This window comes from Cavia porcellus, unplaced genomic scaffold, assembly GCF_034190915.1.
Source record: "Cavia porcellus strain 051 isolate PalLab524CR breed Dunkin Hartley unplaced genomic scaffold, mCavPor4.1 scaffold_15, whole genome shotgun sequence".
NCBI classification, from domain to species: Eukaryota; Metazoa; Chordata; class Mammalia; order Rodentia; family Caviidae; genus Cavia; species Cavia porcellus.
In genome coordinates, this window is record NW_026947498.1 from 35,625,449 (window position 1) to 35,648,545 (window position 23,097).

Here is a 23,097-nt window from a genome sequence, read left to right on the forward strand (position 1 = left end):
ATTATTAAAATTACCTATTTGTCTGAATATTGTCTTTCCTCATATGCAGATGTATATAGATCATGTATGTTGTTTCAGAGTTTATAGTGTCACACTTTGTTCCTAGTTGGGTCAACCTTTGGTTTAATGATAAAACTAAATCATTTTTGTCTCCATAAAATAAGTACCTATTTTACAGCCTAGATTCTAGATGATTAATATTACAAAATAAGTGCTGCTTTTTAAAAACTCATTTTGTTTTGTAAGTTATTAAAGTAAGGCAGGGAGAACTAGAAAATGTTAAGCATGTTTCTCATACTACCTGGTCCAGGTAATTTTTTTGATAATTTGAGAACCTGAGATAATTTTCCTAAAGTTGTCTAAGAGTCAAATAAGTAGCATCTTTCTTAATTTGTGGTTATCACCACCAATTTAATTAAATAATGTTTAATCTTATTTTTGTTTAGAATTTATGGTTAGAAATTCATGTGTTGCTTTCACAAAAAGAAATATTATCAATATACTTTAAATGCTGTTTATTTGGTTAAAATTGTTTAAAACTCTTTTTGTTGGTAAAAATAGTGGGGAAAAATCTAAAGTAGTATTTATTATAAGATTTTCAATAGATTAATCTATAAAATAAAACACTTTCTCATGGAAATTATACATTCTCCCATCCATGTATATATCATGTTTTGTAATTTCCCAAAAAGTGAAGTTTTTTTTTTTTTTTTTTTTTTTTGCTGTGTACCATGACAGAAACAAAGAGGTCAAAATTTACCAAATGTTTATTAAATAAACCTAAACTAACTTAGCCACACTTTGTAATTAAATTTGCATTGAGAAAATGTATATTTTCCAAGAAATTTCCTCAAGAAACAAAGGGTTATAGGAACAGAAAAAAGAATAGTTCAGGGGAGTTATTTCATAGACATGGGAATAGAGGACAGAACATCCAACAACAATTCTTGAAAACAGTAGACGAATTCACATTGATATGAACATGGGACATATGTAAGGGAAAATGTAATTACTAATTTTGATTCAAACTTTAAAAGAATTAACACGTACATTGGAAACTTTGTGAAGAAATGCAAATGCCAAACTACACAGGTTAAAAGTTTCTGCATAGTTAAAAAGGGAAGCATATAAGATTTTGAGTTCACAAAATGTCAAAAATGTTTTTTTCTGGAAGCAGGAGAAAATATTGGACATGGTGAAAAGAAAATATAGACACAAGGATAATGGTTTGAAACAGCTGGCATAATAGTTGTAGGATCATAAGTAATATAAACAATATAATGTAGAGTTAAAACTTCAAAATCTGTTCTAAAAAAAGTGAAATAACATAAATATTACTTTACTCTTCTAAGAAGGCTTGAAATTTTCAAGTTATTTGTAGTGAGAAAATATTGTATTTGTATAACCTAAATTACCGTAATAACAACAGCAAAACATATAATTGTATGTTTATTGACTATGTAAAATCTGAGTATAAAACATTAAATTTGAAATGTATACTATACCATGTCTTTTGTTCTGCATGCATAACTCTTTAAGTTTTTATTTTTTGGGGAGATTTTTGACATTTTCACATTCTTACTTAAATTTTCTCTCCTGGTTTTCCAACATGGATCAATGGAAATGACTTAAATACCTTTTAAAATATGCAAAAAGATACATGGTTAAGGGCAGAACCCAGATTCACTGTACATGAAATTTACCAGAACTGTCAAAATTATTTTCTGTTTATGAAAATGAACAAACAATACATATACAACAAAACCATAGTGTAGTATGATTGGAGGGAACTTATTTCAGGGTTTGACCTTGATAAGTGTTATGGTTTGTGTCTAGGTGGACCCCCTGCCATGCCTCATGCAGTCATGGAGATGGTTGCATCTAGTGTTTGTGATTGGTTTGCTGTCTACCACTTCTTAATTCTACCTCTCTACCACTTTCTTTGCTTCTTCAGTGGGAAGAGATAAGTGGTGTTGATGAACATTACACACCTATCAGGACTTACCAGGTATGCAATGTCATGGATCACAGTCAAAATAACTGGCTGAGGACAAACTGGGTCCCCAGGAACTCAGCCCAGAAGATCTATGTAGAGCTCAAGTTCACTCTGCGGGACTGCAATAGTATTCCATTGGTCTTGGGGACATGCAAAGAGACTTTCAACTTGTACTACATGGAGTCTGACGATGATCATGGAGTCAAGTTCCGAGAGCACCAGTTTACAAAGATTGACACCATTGCAGCTGATGAAAGCTTCACTCAGATGGACCTTGGGGATCGTATTCTTAAACTCAACACTGAGATTAGAGAAGTAGGTCCTGTCAACAAAAAAGGATTTTATTTGGCTTTTCAAGATGTTGGTGCTTGTGTTGCTTTGGTTTCTGTGAGGGTGTACTTCAAAAAGTGCCCCTTTACAGTGAAGAATTTGGCCATGTTTCCTGACACAGTGCCCATGGACTCCCAGTCCCTGGTGGAGGTTAGAGGTTCCTGTGTCAACAATTCTAAGGAGGAAGATCCTCCCAGGATGTACTGCAGTACAGAAGGTGAATGGCTCGTACCCATTGGCAAGTGCTCCTGTGATGCTGGTTATGAAGAGAGAGGTTTTGTGTGCCAAGGTAAGATACAGCCTACTGTTTTCCTATGAGTGGTATTTTTCACCTGTAAGTTTATCATCAGGGGAAAGGAAACAAACCCAGTTTGAGCTCATTTATAGTAAACATGCCTCAAACTGACCACACTCTATTCGCATATTAAATTTATCTCACCTCATATGTTGACTCATGGTTTATTGTAGAAATATTATGCTTGGTTATATGGTGGTGGGCCATACCATATAGAGGTGCCATATATACTACTGTCACGTTTTTCTTGCTTTTCAACCCTGATAGTAATCTAACTCTGTTCCAACAATAGAGAAAAAACATGTTTCTTTTAGGTAGAAGGTGGAAACATCTTTGGTATTCAGCTAACATAGTTTTAACATAGCTAGATATTGTGGTGACTATATTTTTGTTCATCTAAATCATAACAGTTTTTACTTACTCACTATGAAACACAGCACATGACCATCAAAGAAGAATTACCTATTAAGTATTAATGGGAAAATTCCGCGATTTAAGAATCTAGTCCTGATAAATTATTCCTGTTGTATATACTTTAGCAAGTGATAACAAACTTATGACACACATGCTATTGTGTTCTTTTAAGACAAAAGATGTTAATGTATAAGTTGTTTTTCTAAAGCAGAACCTCAATAATCAGGTTTAATTGCAACGCTGACACTTTTTAATAGTGAGCTCTCAGTTGCACTTTGGGCACTTTTCTAAAAGTCTCGCCTTCACTGCTGTAGGTATAACTTCATTTTGGTCCATTATTTCGCCAATTTTACTGACAAGGGCAACACCTGTATCTCACCTTAGTTGTAACTTTATATTTACAGTAATTAAAGAGAATCTGAATTTTGCCATTATGTTTATTCTTATTAATGCATCTTTGCATTTGATGATATAAAAGATCTGAAATATTCTGAAAGTATATTCTAAAGGTATAAATGAATATATAAGAAAACTTCAGTACACAATCTTTAGAATTTTGACCATTTCAGTACCTTTGTTTGCTGTTGCACTCTGTCAAAAGAACATTCTACTTACAGGCATTTATTAGTCACTGTTTGTAAGCCCATGTAGAAGAAAAGTATATAATATAATATAATATAATATAATATAATATATATTTGCCTTTTAAAGTATATGAATAGATCATAAAATATGCTGTTGAATATAGAAAAAATAATAAAGTAATAATGTGCTAGGCGCAGGAGAGATATAGATGAATAAGTTATTTTATTTACCTTTCAGGAGCTCACAATCTAGTATGAAAGCCAGATACATAAATGAATAATTTTCATGCAAGAGAGACTAATAAATCTTCTTCATCTTCTACAAGAGGTACAATGTGCCTTGCCACTGTAGTGGAAGAAGATTAATTTCAAAATTAATCATGGGAATTGTTAATTATGCAAAGATTTTGCATTCAGATTTTGTACTCATTTCTATTATGTCTGAAAACTTTGAGCTACAAAGAAAAGGCTAGATACTTTGTACAATTTAGTCACTCCACAAGGCAATATTTGTAATTTGTTTATTGAATAAATGTTTTAAGACATCAAAATACATAGGAGGCTCACAAGAGCATTGTTTTCTGGGTTTGTGTCCTGGAATATCTTAAATATCTAAACTGCATTACTGGGCCATTTTCAGACTTTAGCACTAAAGTTCTCCAAATTATGTATGCCAATCTAGCAAATAATTGTGATGGTGTCCAGTACACTAAATGATGAAAATATTACAATATCTATTTTATAGGAAAATAAATATATTGATAAAAATGTTTTGCACTCAACAATCTATTGATTTTAAAATAATAAAGATAATATTGAAAATCAAAACAACTTTATACAGGAGCAGAATTCTAACCTTGGGATTATATCTATGTTTTTATAATGTATAATTTTATAATAATCCATTCATCTGAAATAGGTTAAATTATTAGAGAATATACTTTGACCACTTATTTAAATGAATTTTATTGAGCCCATGAGATGTGTCCAGTCTTACACTGACACAAGAAAAAGAATTATGAATAATACCAGTGCTAAATTTATTTGTTTCATAGTTTATAAATGTGTGTGTTTGTGTATGTGTGAATTTAAGAAATGTTTTTCCACAGCCTCTAAAGGGACATAGATTTTTAAGTAATTTATTAAACAGAATTAAATCAGTGAGAATTTAAACTGAAATACAATTTACTGATATTCTTGGGAAAGAAAAAGAGTCATGTAAATTAAAATTTTTCACAATAAAATGTTTATTATGTTTACTCTTTTTTCATTTTGCATTGATTTGTTTTTATTTGATATTTAACTAAGGGAGAGAGTTTTCAAGAAAGCTAAGAGTAGAACATAGTTCAGCTTTAACCTTCAGGGATTGTTTAGAGTGAGGAAATAAGGGAAGAAGAAAGAAATATTGGTAGCTAAAGAATTATTCTGTAATTCCATGACAAGCATAGTGAAAACAGAAAAAACAACCCCAATAAGGTAAAAATACTTATTACTGTAAACACGGTAATATAGAAGTTCATATAAAATGTAACTACATCAGCTTAACTGATAAAAGATAATGTGAAAGTTAGCAAATAATCGTCCATTAGACTTTATTTACTAGAAATTTCTCTAATTTATTATTTTAAAAATATGTCTTCTGTTTAAGCAAAGTATCCCTCATAGGAGAGTGTTCAGCTTAAAACTTACCAGGACTGTGTGCTGGACTCTGGGGTAACTTGTTAGATGAAGCTCGGTCAATGGCAGCTTGAGCTGCTTTTGTGGAATGTCAGAAACCTCCTTTAAAAAAAAGAATGCTGAAAGATTAAAATTACAAAGTGAATTAGCGAACCTAAATCCTCTGATCTTTTCTCTCTATAATGGATAGTCAAGACTTTACCTTATTGTTTCACTTGCAACAACTTTAAAATTTCTTATAAACCAGAATAACTTCATTAGCTTTTTGTTTTGGAATATTTTTGGGAAATTTCGGGGTCAACTCAAAAATACACCAAGATCTTTTTTTTACTTTTTATTTTTCATCATTATGAATTATAACATGTATTTTGATTTAATCTGTAAAAAAAATCAAGAATGCTAATGGTTTTTTATACTGAATATTAATTACATTTGAAGTGCATAGCTAGAGGCTACTATAAATTCTGCTTATACAGATTTATTTAGACTTAATGTACCAAAAATAACTTATTAATGTCACTGAAAAATCTATTCCTTTGTTTTATATGTACAAATTCATTGTGAAATAGTAACTTTATTCCTTGTTTGTTACATTAGTAGCAAACACCAAAATGTGTTTGATGGACTGTAAGAACATAACTGGACTTTTTGATGATTACTTGAAATTTCATGTGCCTTACATACAAGTTAGGAAACAAACATATTTTCCACTCATTTTGATGTTAACTCGGAAATTCTAAAACCAGCTGTGAAGTTTCAATAACAGCATACTTTAAAGGTTTGCTAATTGAGACAGACAGACTAAAGGTCTGAATACAAACTGAGTATATGTATGCAGGTACAAGGAACCATCTAGAATAGCAAGATGTTTTATATTTGAATAAATTTAGAAGCAATTTCATCGAGTATTTTCAGAGTGGAAATTCCTTGGGAAAAGACCACAGTGTCTTATTAGAAACATTGTGAAAGTCTGAGTAGGCTCTCCATCACGTACTTACTGAATGAACAGTTACTATCAGAGTTCTAAGTCAACTATGCATTCCTGAAATGTAAGTACTGGAGAGAACACAATTTATATTATTTATCTGAAGTTCAATAAGTTGCTCAGAAGATACTGTAACTAAAATTTTGATTTTATCTAATTTGAAATAAATATATTTGACTATTAGGTCACATGCAGTTATAACCAGTAAAGAGTAGATTGATGTGAACTGTCACTGGAAAGTAATTAATATATGAAGTAAAGGATTAATATTACTGTCCAAGAGAATATATATTCTACTTGTATGAATTTATGATGACTGTTTGTCTTATTTATAAATAGGCTACAAAATTCATACCTACAATGAGGTAAAAATATAATTATTTTTTGAAATCTTGATATTTGCCCCTAATATTTACATACTTACTCATTGATTAATTTTTTCCAGGACTGAGCTGAAATGTAAAAATTATTGATAATATGAGATTTTTTGAATCATGAAAAATTTGTTTTTCTTGAGTTTTAGAGTAACAGATTCATATTTATTTCCCAATGGTTGTACATTCATGATTTTCGAACTTAGTGTATTTTATTACAATTTTAAAATGCCACTGGTGAGTAATAATGTTAGTTTTCAAATACAAAATTAAATACATGTGCTATTACAGTACTGAAATAGTTATAAAATCTTTGACTTATATGAGATTTTATGTATTCTCACCAATTTGCATGATAAATTATGACAGCAATTTTTTGATCCTTAAAACCTCAGTGAGTCTGTCCCCAAATTTCAATTGCATTTACTCGTTCTATTTAGCAAGACTGTTGTCACTAACAAATGAGGGCATGTTTGGAGAGTTGTAAGAATGCTGCTTGTTCATTTTGTGACTCAACAAGTTGAGCTCTCAGCATCCACACGAGAGGGGTGGCCTTCAGAATGATCAGTGTACTGCTTAGTGTACTGCTTAGTCCATTGTATCACAGCGACCACTGAATAAAATGTATTTGAACATTATCAATATTGTCAGCCATCTGCATATTGAAATTTGCTATAAAACTTGCTCTAGTGTTTCAATGAGGTTAGACTGATAATGACAAATGTGTCTACTCAACACTCTCTTCCTTACCTTATCTAATAAAGCTCTGAGCAAGAGAAAGTGTCTTTAATTTATATACTCAGGTTTTTATTATTTATTCATTGACTGCCTACTTCCTTTCAAACAGTATATTTGTTTTCTGAACTGACTTCATTTTTTCTTCCATTTACCCTCCAGTCTATTCAACCATAAATATTTCTCTTCTTGTCTTATTGTTAATATCTCCCTTCCATCTACATCGCAGTCACTTTTGATTTATATCATCTAGTATTTGACACATTCTTATTTTTTATTGCATGAGCTCTTTCCACTGGTTTTTCCAAAGTGTCCATAAATTTATAGGGAGAAATTTTGTATATTCAGAAAGACTTTTATATTTTAGCCAATTTAATAAACAGTTTGGAAAACAAGCAAACATCTATAACAGTAAACATTTTAATGCTGCATTTTGAAAACTTGAAGCCAATATTTTTTACACTGTGTTTACGTTCTAACATTTATTCTATAAAAGAGTAGGTTAAAGTGAGAGGTTGTGAGTTCGATCTCTGGGACAAAAATAAAATAAAATAAAATAAAAGATTAGGTTAGCTTATAACCCAGGCATTGAAATAATCATGTAAGTGAAAAATAAGTAAGAAATAGCTGTTGAAACACTGTATTTGAGTCTTTATGGAACTAACTATATTTCTTGGATTTATTTTAAGTATTTTATTATGTACACTTAAGCAACATCAAAACAAAGACAGTAGAGAAACTATAAATTTTATGAAATATTTGCCTCAAGTACTTGCATGAATTACTATGTGATATTTTCTAGACATCTTTTATTGATGTGGACATGCTTTCAAAAAGTAATTAAAATGAAATCTCTTTTCAAATATAAAAAGAGAGGTAGAATAAGGGATTGTACTTTATTTCTGACTTTGAAATGTATAAGATTTCATTCTTTAGTCTGTATAAGTGATGTAAATTTAAACCATGAATTTGCATATTTAAGATACTAGAAAAAATTTAAATTCTTTTCTTCTGTGTGTACTACAAATCTGATTATTTTGAGTAGTCAGAGACAATTTAATTGCAAACATATTCAAGAGAGATATGATCATAGTTAAGTTTAAGGAATAGAACAAATTAATATTTAACCATTTAAATATGTCATAATGAATAAGAACAATTCAAATGGTCAATCATGAGTTATTGTAAATAATCCTTCAAAATTAAAAACAATTCTATTTACACTAGTAATAGCCATATAATTACAATTACATAAGGCAGTATGTTTTATTAAAAGATAAATTCATTTTCTTTATGTAGTTTAGCTTTAGTTGTACAGTTTTATCGGTTCAGAAGGAAATAGAAATATTTCTCATCAAATAAATATTTTCTCTTTTTTATCATAATCTGAAAGCTGATTTTTAAAGGCTATCAGTAAGCTATTTTTCTATGATTCTAACTAAGCCACAGGTATCATTTATCAAATAGCTTTACAGTAACTACTTTTTGGGTACCTAGTTTGCTATTATTATTAGTAGTAGTAGTAGTAGTTGTAGTAGTATCACACCAAGTTCTTTGGACTTTGAGAAATTTTGCCGGGACCAGGGTTTCAAAGAAGCAAGCAATAATTTAGATAATTTCAGTTTGTCAAAGATATAATATTTAGAAAATATAAATTATTTGTCCATTGCATAGTTTACTTGTTTGAGATACTGTGCGATACATGGTTCAAGTGTCCTAGTACAGTATTCACTATAAGAATCAAAGTCATGGTAAAGTAGTTTCAGTTTCAGAAGGGAAAAGTGTTCTGTTATTACTCACAATATTTATTCTCATCACTGAATTTTCAGGATCATTTCTAAGGGGAAGATCACAGCAGAACATTTCTAAATATCTGCTAAATGTAAATTCATCTATAAAATGATTACAATTAGCCAATAACGCAACTCAACAAGTTCCATTCCTTGGGAACAGTGAACTAATGGTTATGTTGAACACATGTAATTTATAGTTCTGTTGGCATCTTAATGAATAACATATTGTTGGATACTTTGAGAATCTGCCATTGTAATCACTATCTGGTTGAACACCACAGAGAGTTTTGAAATTTCTTTAATTTTTTTTTATAAATATCCTCTTTTGGTTCTGATTTGGTGCATGACACTTTGTTAAACATTTTCATTAGTATTTGTATAGTATTAAGCCTATAGGTTTTGTAAAAACACATCTTTGTTATTGCAAATTTGTTTTCTAACTTTTTAAGTGCTTCAAAACTATTCTAAAATTTAAAGAATTCAATGTATTTCTCTTCCTAATGCATGTAACAAATTTCAGGATTGGTTATTTGCACTTCATTATCTTTTCAATGTGTTTATTTGCTTTTTTAGTCAATCCCTTCCAGAGTAAGGAGAATCAAATGCTATGCAAAATAAACAGATTGCAAGGTCATTCTCTCCCTCATGAGGTACTTAGATTACATGAAATGTGTTGGTAGTAGTTTCAAAAGATTGCTTTTGTCAGTGCAGGTTCATCAAGCATTTTCTACATTTTTCACTGTGATTCCTCCACTTCTGTGTTTATAGCTTTGACAATTCCTTATTAGTTCCAGAGTAGAACTTAAAAGAACTAATAAGGGTTTTCATTACAGTTCTGACAGCTGGCCCTGAACCTTAATAGAGAACAATTGTACAGAACATATATGTTTTGATAATATTTGTGAAAGTGTTCTTAAGGTACTGTCCATTTGGAAAGAATCATATTGACTAGAAAGACCGCATTATGTTTTTCTGTTTTAACATCTCATCTTTCAGGATGTGGACAAAACATCCTGTTGGCAGATAACTCTATCATCATTTATGGATGCCTCAGTTACAAACCAAATCCATGACAGTGCAAGAAATTGTAAACACGTCACATTTCTACCATATCTCTTGCAACTCTTTGCAATATGTAGCTGTTACCTACTTTTAGAAACACAATCACCCTCTGAACTTCTAATCCTAGAGAGTTTGACAGGAGACCCAGGTATTCTAAGGGCAAGTCACCAAGATCATGAAATCCATTAACTTCCATAGGATTACACACAGAATGTTTTTTGAGTTACAAAAATAAAAAGTAAGAATAGCTTCAAATATTTAAAAAACCCAGAATATAAATAGTCTTGAATGCTTTGTTCAGTGGTCAGTTGCAATGTCAAAAAAGGTTAAAAGCAAATGCTATAATTGAGAACAGCTACGGCTTTTGCAATGAAGATTCATTTCAACAAAGAAACAGTAATTATATGCTATGAAATGACACTAGTGTTCTTGAATTAATGTATAAGGGAAGTGTCAAATTCTGTGGAACCTCAGAAACTTATCTGGGTGTGTAAAAATTTGAAAAGAAATATTTTTCTTCTCTGGTAGATTCTAGAAAGGAAAACTTGCATTTCAGAAATTTGGATCCATTTGCTGTGTATCTCATGCTGCCATCTATATTGAAGATGGAATATTTCAGTCTATCAATTTTAATGAGTACAAGATCTATAGCATGCAAAGTTGATTAATTAAAGTAAGGAGAAGGCGATGCAATTCTTGCACTCTAGAATCTTGGATTCTAAAGGAATATGACCTGAATTCATGTCAAAAAGGAAGCAAGCATATTATTCATGTTAAAAAATAGTATGTAGGGGCTGGGGATTTAGCTCAGTGGCTTAAGTGACTGCCTGGCAAGCTCAAGGTCATGAGTTTGATCCATGGTACCAAAGGAAAAAAAGAAAAAGAAAAAAATATGTCAAGCGAAAAAGATGAATGTGGTTTAAAGCCTCATGAAATTGTACATTAATTATTCCATCATTTACTTATTTTCTTCAACAAAAATATATACATGAATACTGTATCAAGTATCCAATGGTATCCCCTATGGCACTGGAAATGTGGTATTGTACAAAACAGAAAAAATTTCCTGCCCTCATAAAACTTTCAGATTTTAGTAGATATACCAAATGCCAAGTGCTAATACAGATTTATTTTAGGGTATTACAAACAGAATGTTTAAAATATATGTCAATGTTCTGAACCCAGATGCTTTGGTTCTCAAGAAACATCTGGCAATGTCTGAAAACATTTTCATTTCTTATAATTTTAGGAATAAGTCATTATCAGTATTTCATGTTTGAAGGCCAGAGGTGTTGCTAAGTATCCTAAACACATAAAGCATTACAATAAGGAATTCAAAGTAAGGAATTATGCAGGCAAACATAAATATGTGTTGAGGATTGAGAAGTCCTAACAATCTCATTCTTGTCCAGCACATAAATTAAGGGTAGAATGTCTAATCACATATCAGTAGAAAATTGGAACCAATGTACAAGCACTTTGAGATTGTACCGCAGGTCTCATTTGTCCTGTGTTTCCTTAGAAGTTGATGACTTAGGAAGGCCTATGAAATCTACAAGATACTCAAACAACAGGAAAGTGACAATTATGTAAATAGAAGCAAAAATAAGTTTCTGCATCTGGAAGAAAGAACAAAGATTTCATAAATTTTTCACATAAAAATGTTTTAAAACAGTGAAAATTATATTTGCAAAGACTTGGACAAAGTAAATGACAACTAGCTGCTTGAATTTAGTAATGCGAAAACTGAGGATTGGAAGGGTAAGAAAAGAGGTTAGAACCCAACTGAAGGTTAGTGATGTTTCCTACAGGAAACGCTCTAGAGAGTTGCTTTGCAGATAGGTTCCATTTGAGATACTGCCATAAGCTGTTGCAAAATCAAATCATATTTGCTCCTTTTTAGTACTACTCTGTCTTTCTCTTTTTGTTTCTTTTTCTTTCTTTCTTTCCTTTCTTTCTTTCTTTTTCCTTCCTTCCTTCTTTCCTTCTCGGTCTTTCTCTGTGTCTCTGTCTCTGTCTGTCTGTGTCTATCTGTGTCTCTGTCTTTGCTCTCTCTCTGTGTCTCTGTCTCTGTCTCTCTGTGTCTCTGTTTCTGTCTCTGTCTCTCTCTTTCTGTCTCTCTCTTTCTGTCTGTCTGTCTCTCTCTCTCTCTCTCTCTCTCTCTCTCTCTCTCTCTCTCTCCTTCTCTTTTTCTTTCCTTTGTACCGGAAATCAAATTTAGGAAATTTCACTTGCCAGGCAAGTGTGGTGTCACTGAGCCATATCCCTGGCCTTGGCTCTTTTTTAAATGTAATATGATACCTGGGTAAGAATGCAACCTACACATACTGTAATAGTAGTCTTAGTACAAAAACTTTCCATGTTCTAGGTCTAAAAGTGATCCTTGGAAGATTAAAGCAACACCTCACTATTGATTGTTTCTTTAAAGAAAAAAAAAAATAATCACCATTTTTTTCCTCTGACGGGTAACTGAGCTTGACAGTTCATTTAACCATCCCAGCGACCATAGGACAGAAACCATCACACCCCCCTTTCACAGGAGAGGAAACCAAAGGCCAGAGAAATTGAACACTCTAGGCTCTAGTTAGCAATGAAACTGCAATTTGAAGTAAACAGAACACCTGTGTGTGGACCGCTGTTCCCTTCCCTACACCACCAGGGATAGAAGGCCAGGGACCTGAAAGAAAAGCCTGATGCCTATCCACCTGCATGGTAGAGGTAGCCCGTGGCACTCAGAGACATCTTTGGTGCCAAGATGTCTTGAAAGCTGTTATTCAGTCCTTTTCATCACGCTCTTTTCCTGAGACTACTATATTTGTTTCTGCCTTCAGTGCCAGAACAAGTGCCGTTCCTTGGGCTACTGGGTCATTTTCACTTTTTGAAAGTGAATAATGAAATGGTGAAATTACCTTGTTTGTCTTCTTTATAAAGGAGCACAAAATGTTGTCTTATATCTGACAAATTATAAATATAATTTATCTTTTTAAATACTAAACTCACAGTTTTATTTTTCTCTTTATATATCCCTTTTCATCTATATTTTCCCTTTAAAAACATATTTTATAGTAATCAATTCCATTCTGAACTGTGGGTATCCTATCTCAAATGTGAAAGTAATAAATATATTTAAATTGGCATTAATTGATTGCCTAATACGGACGCAATGATGCGTGTAATACATAATTGGATGCTTGACATCTTACGAAATATAAATCTTACAAAGTAAATATTATTGTATTTTGTCAGGGCAGACCTAAGATTTACTAATTTGTCTCACATCGTGTTATTAGAATGGAAATTCAGATCTGATTCTGAAATGCATTGCATTTAATAATGTTATTTTTCCCATTTAATAATGCTTTTACAAGTCACAATAAAAATTGACAATATTTGCTTGCCAAGGACTCTTTATTCATTATTTACTTATTTTATATGGCTTATTAGAAGTTGATTATTAGAATTTAGAAAACAATGCTGACAGTGATTATTTAAAGAGGCAAGAACTTCATAATCATTAACGCTTCTTTCTTCAATATAGAATTAAGAAGGGCTGTAACACAAAATGACTTTCCCAGTGAATCCTTGTTTTCTGGGCATGTGGGACTGACTCACGCCTCTAATTAACTCTGTTTCTATTTCCATTGCCCCTGCTGTTCCTGAGGACATGATTGATAGGAGAAGATAGTGAGGGGAAAGCCTTGGTTCAGAAAGAGACTCGCTATGTGCCCAATGTGTGTGCTTGCACAATATGCTTCATTATGAGTTTGATACACATCCAAGTGGCAGATTGGGAATGAATTCTGGAGAAGTTGGAATATCTTTCACAGACACTTTTAAAAAGCTCATAGTGCTGCTATATAACAAAAACATATGCATGCATGTAAATATGTATGCAGATGTATGTTTACGTGAATATTTATGTGTATGTTCAAATATATAAATCATAAATATATAATATGCATATGCATACCATATATGTACATATATATATACATTTACTACTATTTATGTATTTATGCAATGATTAAATGCAGTATTATAAAATTACTTGATTCTAAGGTATCAAGAAGAGTGAAGTCTAATAAAACATCAAGCTGAGCTTCAAAATACAGTATTATGCTGTTACATACACTGTCATATTCTTTGTATTGCTATTAAGATGATGCAGCATGCAAAATAAGTTACTATTGGGGCTGGGGATTTAGCTCAGCGGCATGAGCGCCTGCCTTGCAAGCAGGCAGTTGTGAGTTCGATCCCTGGTACTGATAAAAAGGAAAAAGACAAAAAAATTAAAAGAAAGAAAAGTTACTATGTGTAATAAATGTGACTTATAGAATATGGAAAAATGGAATGTAGTAACAAATGTATGGTTTGTTAGGTGAATCAATGTGGCTTAAAACATACACGTTTGCTAAATTACTAATGAGATTGTTTGAAAATGTTATTGGTAGTAATATATAAACTTTTTGTTGTCAAATTTCTTAACATTGTAAGCTTTTAAGAATCTAAAAGATTATATAGGAGACTATTTTGTAAGTATGCAAATATTTTGAATGTTTGTATTCAAGAACAGAATCAGTTTCCAATGTTTTTTTTTTTTTGGTGGTGGTTTTTTATACTTTCCAAACATGAAATACACTGCTTTCTATATAAACATGGGTAATGATAATGGTGTTCTATTAATTAGTGCTTTCTGGGAAAAGGAAGCTGGAAATAAAAACTAAGCCTGTCCTTGGTAAGGGTGATTGTTACTCATATTAGTGATAGAAAGGAAGTGAGAAAATACATTGTTTTGCTTTTTATTACACACAAAGGGAGTGAGAAAATACATTGTTTTGCTTTTTATTACACACAATATGCAAAACAGATGAATTCTTGAAAGATCACTGAGCTGCTATAAGGAAAGAAATGTAAATATTGTTCATGTTGAATAGTAGCCAGGCTCATGCTGTAAAGCCTCTGAAAAGGTCATGATTTAAAGGAGTTGTCAGGTGTATTGGTGGAGACTAGCTGTTGTCTACTCTTAGACCAGTAATATACCTGAGATGTAGTCAACAGATCTGATGCAATTACATTTATTTTGTATGATTTAGTATCCACCTGAATTCACTATGAAAGAATTCACTGACTCCTTAATATTAAAGGATGGTGTGGTTTGCTTTTTCATTTGTATCTTGTTTATATCACTTTATTAAAATATTCCATATCTACGTATAAATTTGGTTTCCCCATGTCATAAAAAAATATTTAGTAAGAATAAGAGTTCAGGAAGGACTATAAATTTTGGTACTAAAATATGAATACTGTTTTTAAGTGAAAAAGTAAACTTTGTTATTGTTATAGATGATAATCTTTTAAAACAAGCAGCTAGACTTTCTTCTCCTTTGAAAATTCTTAGGACCTGGATGAAGATCTGTATACAGCTGCTAGATCTTTTATATGAATATTGATGGCTTCTTTCTTTACGAATACTTTTACCACTTTACTAAGGTATATGCAACAATACCTGACAGAACACATGGAACAATTGGAAAATATGGATAGCTATACTCATGGTGGGCATAGGAGTACCTGGACATGTGTTACGCATCTGACTTCTTATATTTTAGAAATTAAACATCTCCCCTTCTTACACAAATAATTTCCCATAAAATATATTTAAACATCAAGTTTCGTAAAAGCCATAATCCAAATATTTGGCATATCAAACCTTTGGCTAATAAGAAAATTAAAATATTGAGACCTTCATGACAGATGAAAAGCACGATTTAAGTAACAATAAGTTATTGAATAAAATATAATAAGTTAGTTAGCAACTAATTGATCTTGTACCAATTCATATTTAAGTATTTATTCAGTCTGCTTTTTTTTAGGAAAAGCTATAATTAGGAAAAAACAGAAGGATAATTGCCTGTATTTCCAGGGAAGGAAGAAAGATGGAGTTAGTCATTAATTTATATTAAAGATATAGACATGTTTATAAAGCACATGTTTTCTAAACACTCCTTAATGGTTTATAAGTAGATAATGAAATTAAAACAATTGCTATTCTCTCAACTCAATTAAAAATCTTTGATTGGTGAGATTATCGTCACAATTTACAGAAAAAATTAAATTAATTTTAAATATAATTTTTATAAAATGTAAATAAAACAAAAATCATCTGGAAATTTCCATATTATCTACTGATCAAAATATTCACCCAGGAATATCTGTTTTAGAATGTCAAGACTTGAAGGATTATAATTTCACAGTCAAATTTTATTTGCTAATTTTTAATGTCCAGTTATAATTATAATTATATATGGTAGTCTCAGTGAAGGAAAGGACAGAAACATTCCCTTATAATCTAGATGATTCAATAGTTGAAGAAGTCAGTGAAAATTTTCTAAGAATCCTTTAAGGATATTTTACCTTCTTTGAAAGTTTTTTTATATGCAGAACATTTTATAAAGTACACTGGTAATGCAAGTAAACTAGGTAGATTCATTAATTTTTTCAACAACTGTCAAACATTGTACATCTCAATTACATATTTCACTTTTTTTACATTTCAGTATTCTTAAGCAAATTCCTGTTTACAAAATTATAATAGCCTAATACATTTTCTTAGAAAGTGGCATTTATTTTTCCAAATAATTCTACAGGAAATATCTTTGCTAGCTGCAATCAGAGTGTCAAATATATGTCTTAGGTAAGCCGTAAATTCACATAATAAAGTTCTTCTTTATTCTTACAGTAACACTGATTAATAAATATATTGAGTAATTTAATCTCAAAATTCCTAAGTGTTAAAAATCTAAAAGAGCAAAAAAAGTACATAGAATGAGCATAGTAAAAAATACAATCAACTATCTGGGAATAGAACAATAGCTCAAGGGACCATAACACCACATACGCATGGTCAAATCTTCTATAACTGTGTAACCCCCTAAAAGCATCACAGTGACTCAAAGTGTGCATAGCAAGTTTAAATATCCATTATGAGAACTGAAGATACCAAGGAATATTATGTTCTATCCACTCTACTAAAGAATCAAATCATTACATAATATATTTTACAAGGTTTTCTTCATGGAAAACAAAGATTAAGAACATTGATGCTTTAATTAGGTTAATAATACAGAGCAGAAGACCTGAGTTTTGTCATGGTTCTGTTTTATTATTCGTTGTACAACTATATAAAAATTACTTAATTCCTCTGGGTTTCTTTTCCCTCATATATAAGTTGGAGAACACTACAGGTAAAAAGTGTTTTATTGGAAGATAAAATTACATTTTGTAATATATTCTATATACATTCTGGCATATAGTAAGGACTTAGTATTAACTTTTCTCATAAAATAAATCCTTAGTTATGGTGGAAAAACTATACAGAAAAAATTTTTCCAAGAAGTTCCTGAAATCCTCAAATGTTTATTATACATCAAATTTAAAAAAAGTTAAACAAAGTAAAATTTAATTAAACTGTACACAATATATCTTATACAATACTTCTATACTCTTAGACATATTTAGAACCTCAACTGATCCGTGCTTGGGTAGTTTTTCAGAATCAAATAACTTTATTTGCTTCAGTAATTGGTTTTGATGGTCCATCTAACATGGTTCAGGACTGTTTCTTTTAAAATAAGGCATGTCATACCATTCTGAATTCTTTGTAAATCTGAGTTACCTGACAGTATCAGTGTTTTTCTTTTTACCATGTGGGAAACCAGTTTTATTCAATACTAGAAAATTTGCTTCTTCACAATATCATTAAATTTGAAATTTAAGCATTGTTAGTGAGACACAGTCATACTTAAAACCTTCCTGTGTATTTCATTGAATAACATTGTAAGTATAAAAAAGAAGTACTGAAAATATGTATGGCAATGTGTATATGTGTTGATAGAAAAGCAGAGAAAAGATTATACTAAATCACAGAGGTAAAGACTGAGAGAGAAAGAGAGAGAGAGAGAGAGAGAGAGAGAGAGAGAGAGAGAGAGTGAACATACATATTATACAATGAACTAGATGAAAAATAGTTAAGAGAATTCATTGAAGACCTGGTACTCAGAATTTATCAGTTTTTTATGTGCTTTGTCAAATGTATGATGATATTTCTCCTGAATAATATGTATATTCAGACTTTCAGTACTCTAAAAGTATTATGTCTAGGATTTTTATTACTATCCCTTTATTTCAAATAGAAGTTCTTACTTTAGACATATTTTAGCTAACAATATTAAATGTCTTCAAAGTGAATTGATTCAAATTGCTATTGAGAAAAACTGAGCCCATTTCTTTTCAAAATTTGAAAAATTGACTTTATATTTTGGTGGTAGTCTTGCTTAGATATTGAGGATATAAGATCCAGGGATCACTTCTAGGTCTCTGATTCTGTATTTACCAATCATAATTTATTTCCTGAATATTTCTTGAGAAAATATTAAACTGAAGTAAGGAACTTATATGTCACCAAATGTAAAATATTTACATTACTGCTAAATATGTTAAGAAACATTTGTAAGTCATGATATAGATTTAAATCCTGGAATATGGGGTGAAATTGCTCAAGTGTTCTGTGCCTATTGAGGAACAATTTAGTGTCCCATTCATGCCTACAAAGATAATGGAAGGGTAAATGATTCATAGCTTTTCCTGTTTTCAATAGACTGATTATTATTGTTTTTATTTATTTAAGCACTTCAGGGAAATTTACTGTATAATTCAGAGTAAAGAATTCCAGAATACAACAGCTATTATTTGGGCAGTTTATTTTTAATGTCCCATGTCCAAGAATGACTAACTCTTGTTTAAACTGGAATGGTCAAGTGACTTAAGGTTCCAAAAATTTATTTAGCAAATTTTACATTTGCTTTCTGCACTGTGGTTTCTTACACAAAGTACACATATGTCAAGGCTGTAAGTACAGGGGACTTACAAGGTTAATTTTAGTGTATTATGCGTAACACAGTCATTTTGCTGGTAATTCAATATTATGTTTGGCGTGTGTGATAACGCTGCAAAGTAGCTTTGCTGTAATTTCAACTTTGGTATACTTATTTAGAAATGACTGCTTTCTTGGACAGTCCCCAGATAAAAAGCCTATTGAGATTCGCTAAATAATAAAAAAGCAAAGGAGTTTCTATTGAAAATAGTTTCCTTTGTCGGTTGATATTCATGGATAGAGTGTGTAATCAGCAATGCATATTTAAATGGTGCGCAAAATTAAAAAAAAGGATAGAAAATGAAAACTTGAATAGGATATGTGGCCCTTAAAAAATAGAAAATAGGAATGGGAAAGCCTGCTAGCACAGTTATAGTGGATTAATTGATTGGTTTTCATAGATAAACCTAATAAATACAGTGTATGTACAAATTAATTTTACAACATAGATTACTCTTCTTCAGCATGTTAGGAAAAATATTGAAAAGCATGCTTTATATACATAACAATTTTCTACTTAGAACCATTGGATATATTGCTACATAGGGTAACAATGATAAATGCTACATGTGATTGTGAGTTTTGATATTAAAGCATTATGGTCGGGGATATCATTCAGCAGCATAAATTCTTGCCTTGCAGGAATGAGGTTATGAGTTCCATCCCCAATACAAAAAAAAAAATACATTATGAGGGAAATAACAATCAAGAATGCTTGCATTTCAATGTATGTAAAATCTAGTGGGTTAATAACTTATAAATGTGCACAAAATATGTAAATACCACATTAATGGACACATATATGCATACCTATAACTAAGAACATAGATATTTTTTAAATGAAAAGTTTTCTCAAATATATAGAGAACAGCAATTTTCAAAGTGAAATACATATAAACTAGAGGTTCATATAGATTTTTCAGAGAAAATATTTCAGCATTTATAGATTAAGCGCTTTAATTTTATATCCTCAACTTTGCTATGTAGTGAAGTTGATTTACAAAGGAATTCGATGTTATTATTCAGGATTTCAGCTAGTACCCTCCCTCTCCTTCCCTTTTTGGAAATGATTTGTTTCTTTTCTTAAAAGAAAGCATTTTTCCCACCTCTCTGAAATCTTATTACCCGGTTGGTCTATAGAGTATCCAAAAGATAACTGAAAAATTAATGTGAATGTGAATGAATATCCTATTGAATTTCATGTCAAATAGATTTTAATTATTTGCTTTCATTCAAATTGATGAACCTAAATAAAATTCTTTTGATAAAATGAAAAATTATTCAAATTTAATATATAAATTAAGTTCAAGGATTCCTATCATATTGCACTAGGAAAACTATTTCTGTCCACTTATATACATGGAAAACTTTCTTCATTCTTAAAACAAAGAAAAGTAGAAAATCAATGATATTCAATGAATGTCAATAAAAATATCCATTCTAAATGGGAAAAGAATCTATTTAATTTGTGTAAGACTTTAAATTTGTTAATATAGTATTACATAATATACACCTATATCAAAATATCTTATATCAACATATTTATATCAAAACATTTGGTTTTATAGTTCACTTAAAATACGTTTAAATCTTTAAAGTAGCTTTAAAATGTATAATATGAATAATATTGATCAGTTATTTACTACTAATTAATTGTAATATGAAAATTCAGTAAAATAATTTATAGTGTAAAAACAAATAGATAATTTCTATTTCAAAATTTTATTTCAGCAATATTTAAAACTGTTCCCGATTTTCAAGCACTGAAACACATTTCTTTAGCCTAATATTTTAAGAAGTGTGTTGACTAGAAGCATGAATTCAAGGAAAGTAAATAACATTTTTTTTTATCATTAAAGAAGGGCTTTGTCATCTATTTTTGCATAAATGATATTCAGTATCAAGTCACTACGGTACTGAAACTCCACTGGGTGCATTTAAAAGAATGGTGTAACTGCTTTATTTTAAAATGTCAATATTTACACTATCCTGGAAATGAGATCATTTCCAATTATTTACACTCATGAGGAAACATTTTAAATGTCAAATTAAAATATATGACTACGCACACATATGCTTCAAAATGATTTTAGAATTGTATATGAGTAATAGATATTTGAAATTTACTGATATAAATCAACAACTATATATTGCCAACAAAGAGGTAAAGTTATGGAACAATTAACCAAGGTCTCTCAAACTAATTGGTAGCAGATCCCAACTAAAATGAGGGTCTCTAAGAGAGTACTTTCATGAGAGATGGTAATATGTTACTGAAAATCCACTGGGTAAAAATGGGCTTTTAAACTAACTGAAAGTTTTGATGATGAGTTTTTGCTTGGATTTATCAACTCAGTTACCTAACTGTAGAATATTTCAATATGGCTGAAATGTACAATTTTAATATATTGACCTGTAAAGGTTAATGTTATGTTAAGTTAAAGATTTCAAATTTTCTTCCAACAATATATTTGCAGTTAACTGTTACAAAATTTTAAGCAGAGTAGAAACAAAAAGTACAGTAGCATAAAGCTATTGTACAATTCATGGGTAAGTACTGTCATCTGATTTTACACATCAATCCAAATTACTTTCTATAATGCTTATTTTAAAAAATTATTGTACTGAGGTGTTGTTTTTGTTTGTTAGGGTTTCTCACTGAATAAAGAAGGGCTTCTCCAAAATGTACACATAGATCAATTACGTATATTGTTTAGAAATGCAGATTCTAAATGCAGTTCTTGATGGGACCTTAGGTTCTGTATTTCTGAAGAGCTCTGGGGGATTTGGAATTAGTAAAGAAAAAGTAGTGTTCTTTTCCTCATCCATTGCATGGTTATGGTTTATAACAAAGTCAGATTTAACAGGAGAAAGGTTATGGTTTATGACAAAGTCAGATTAACAGTAAAAAAGCACAACGTATTTATTTAATCAAAGTTTTACATGACACTTGAACATTCACACATGGAGATTCAGAGAAAACTGTACTTTAATGCTTATGTTAAATGACAAATGAACAGGCATGTAGAAATACTATTGATGAAAAGATTGTGATAATGAAAATAAACTGAAGTGACTTACTAAGCATTGTCCAGATTGTTCTCCGTGTCTTTCTTTCTTCTAGCAAAGCATAGGGCCCCTGTCATATAAGGGACTCTAGGGGGAAAGATATAAAAATTCATTTAATGCCTTAGAAGAAAAAAGGAGAAAAAAGGCAGAGTGTCTTTCTGATTATGCCAAAGTGCCATATTTGGAGGTATTATGTTTTGGGAGCCAGGAAAAAAACAGCTGAGTAGGACTTTAGAAACTAAAATGATGCATAACTACTTCACTTATTAAACATTTTTCTTTAAGAATTTGAATTCAAATATGCACAAGTGTATAGATATTTAAAAATGGAAATTAAAATTTTGGCATTTGGGTAAAGAGGACTTTTTATGGCCAGGTTGCTAGAGTGGGGAAAGCTTTGTTACTGGGAGAATCAGGAAGCAGGCTGTTGAGTGGAGGGAGCAGTTCCCCTGAACGGTGTAAAGGGAATGTAGGCAGCTCAGAGTAGTCCAAGGCCTTGAAAAAGAGTATGTCTAAAACACAACGATATCAAATATTTTAAATAATCTTAATAGGAATGGAATGCCTGTTTATGGGTGGGATCAAAATATATATTTTGGGCAATAATTTGTCTTTTAGGACAATGGGACAATGAAGTACCAGCTGGGCAAGATATGTGTAGCAATTCTATTTAAACACAGGAATGATTTTCTAAATTATTTCTAAATGATTTTCTAGATTAAATAATGGAAGACAATGTTACAGCATGTTATATCATATGATCTCTCAAATTGGAGAATATTCAAATCCTTAAGGCTCTGAAGTACTTTCATTAATTCTAAACCTGGTCTCAAACGGAATAGGATTCTTTT

The 23,097-nt window shown here is 30.9% G+C and overlaps 1 protein-coding gene across 2 annotated transcripts in view; it reads left to right on the forward strand.

Annotated features, from left to right (window-relative positions):
- Positions 1-23,097, forward strand: part of Epha3 (EPH receptor A3) — a 368,574-nt gene that overhangs the window by 107,633 nt on the left and 237,844 nt on the right. For both annotated transcript variants that reach the window (XM_063224777.1, XM_063224778.1), the window contains exon 3: positions 1,955-2,615. In XM_063224777.1, coding sequence (XP_063080847.1) covers positions 1,955-2,615 — 661 coding nt within the window. The remainder of the gene's footprint in view (positions 1-1,954; positions 2,616-23,097) is intronic.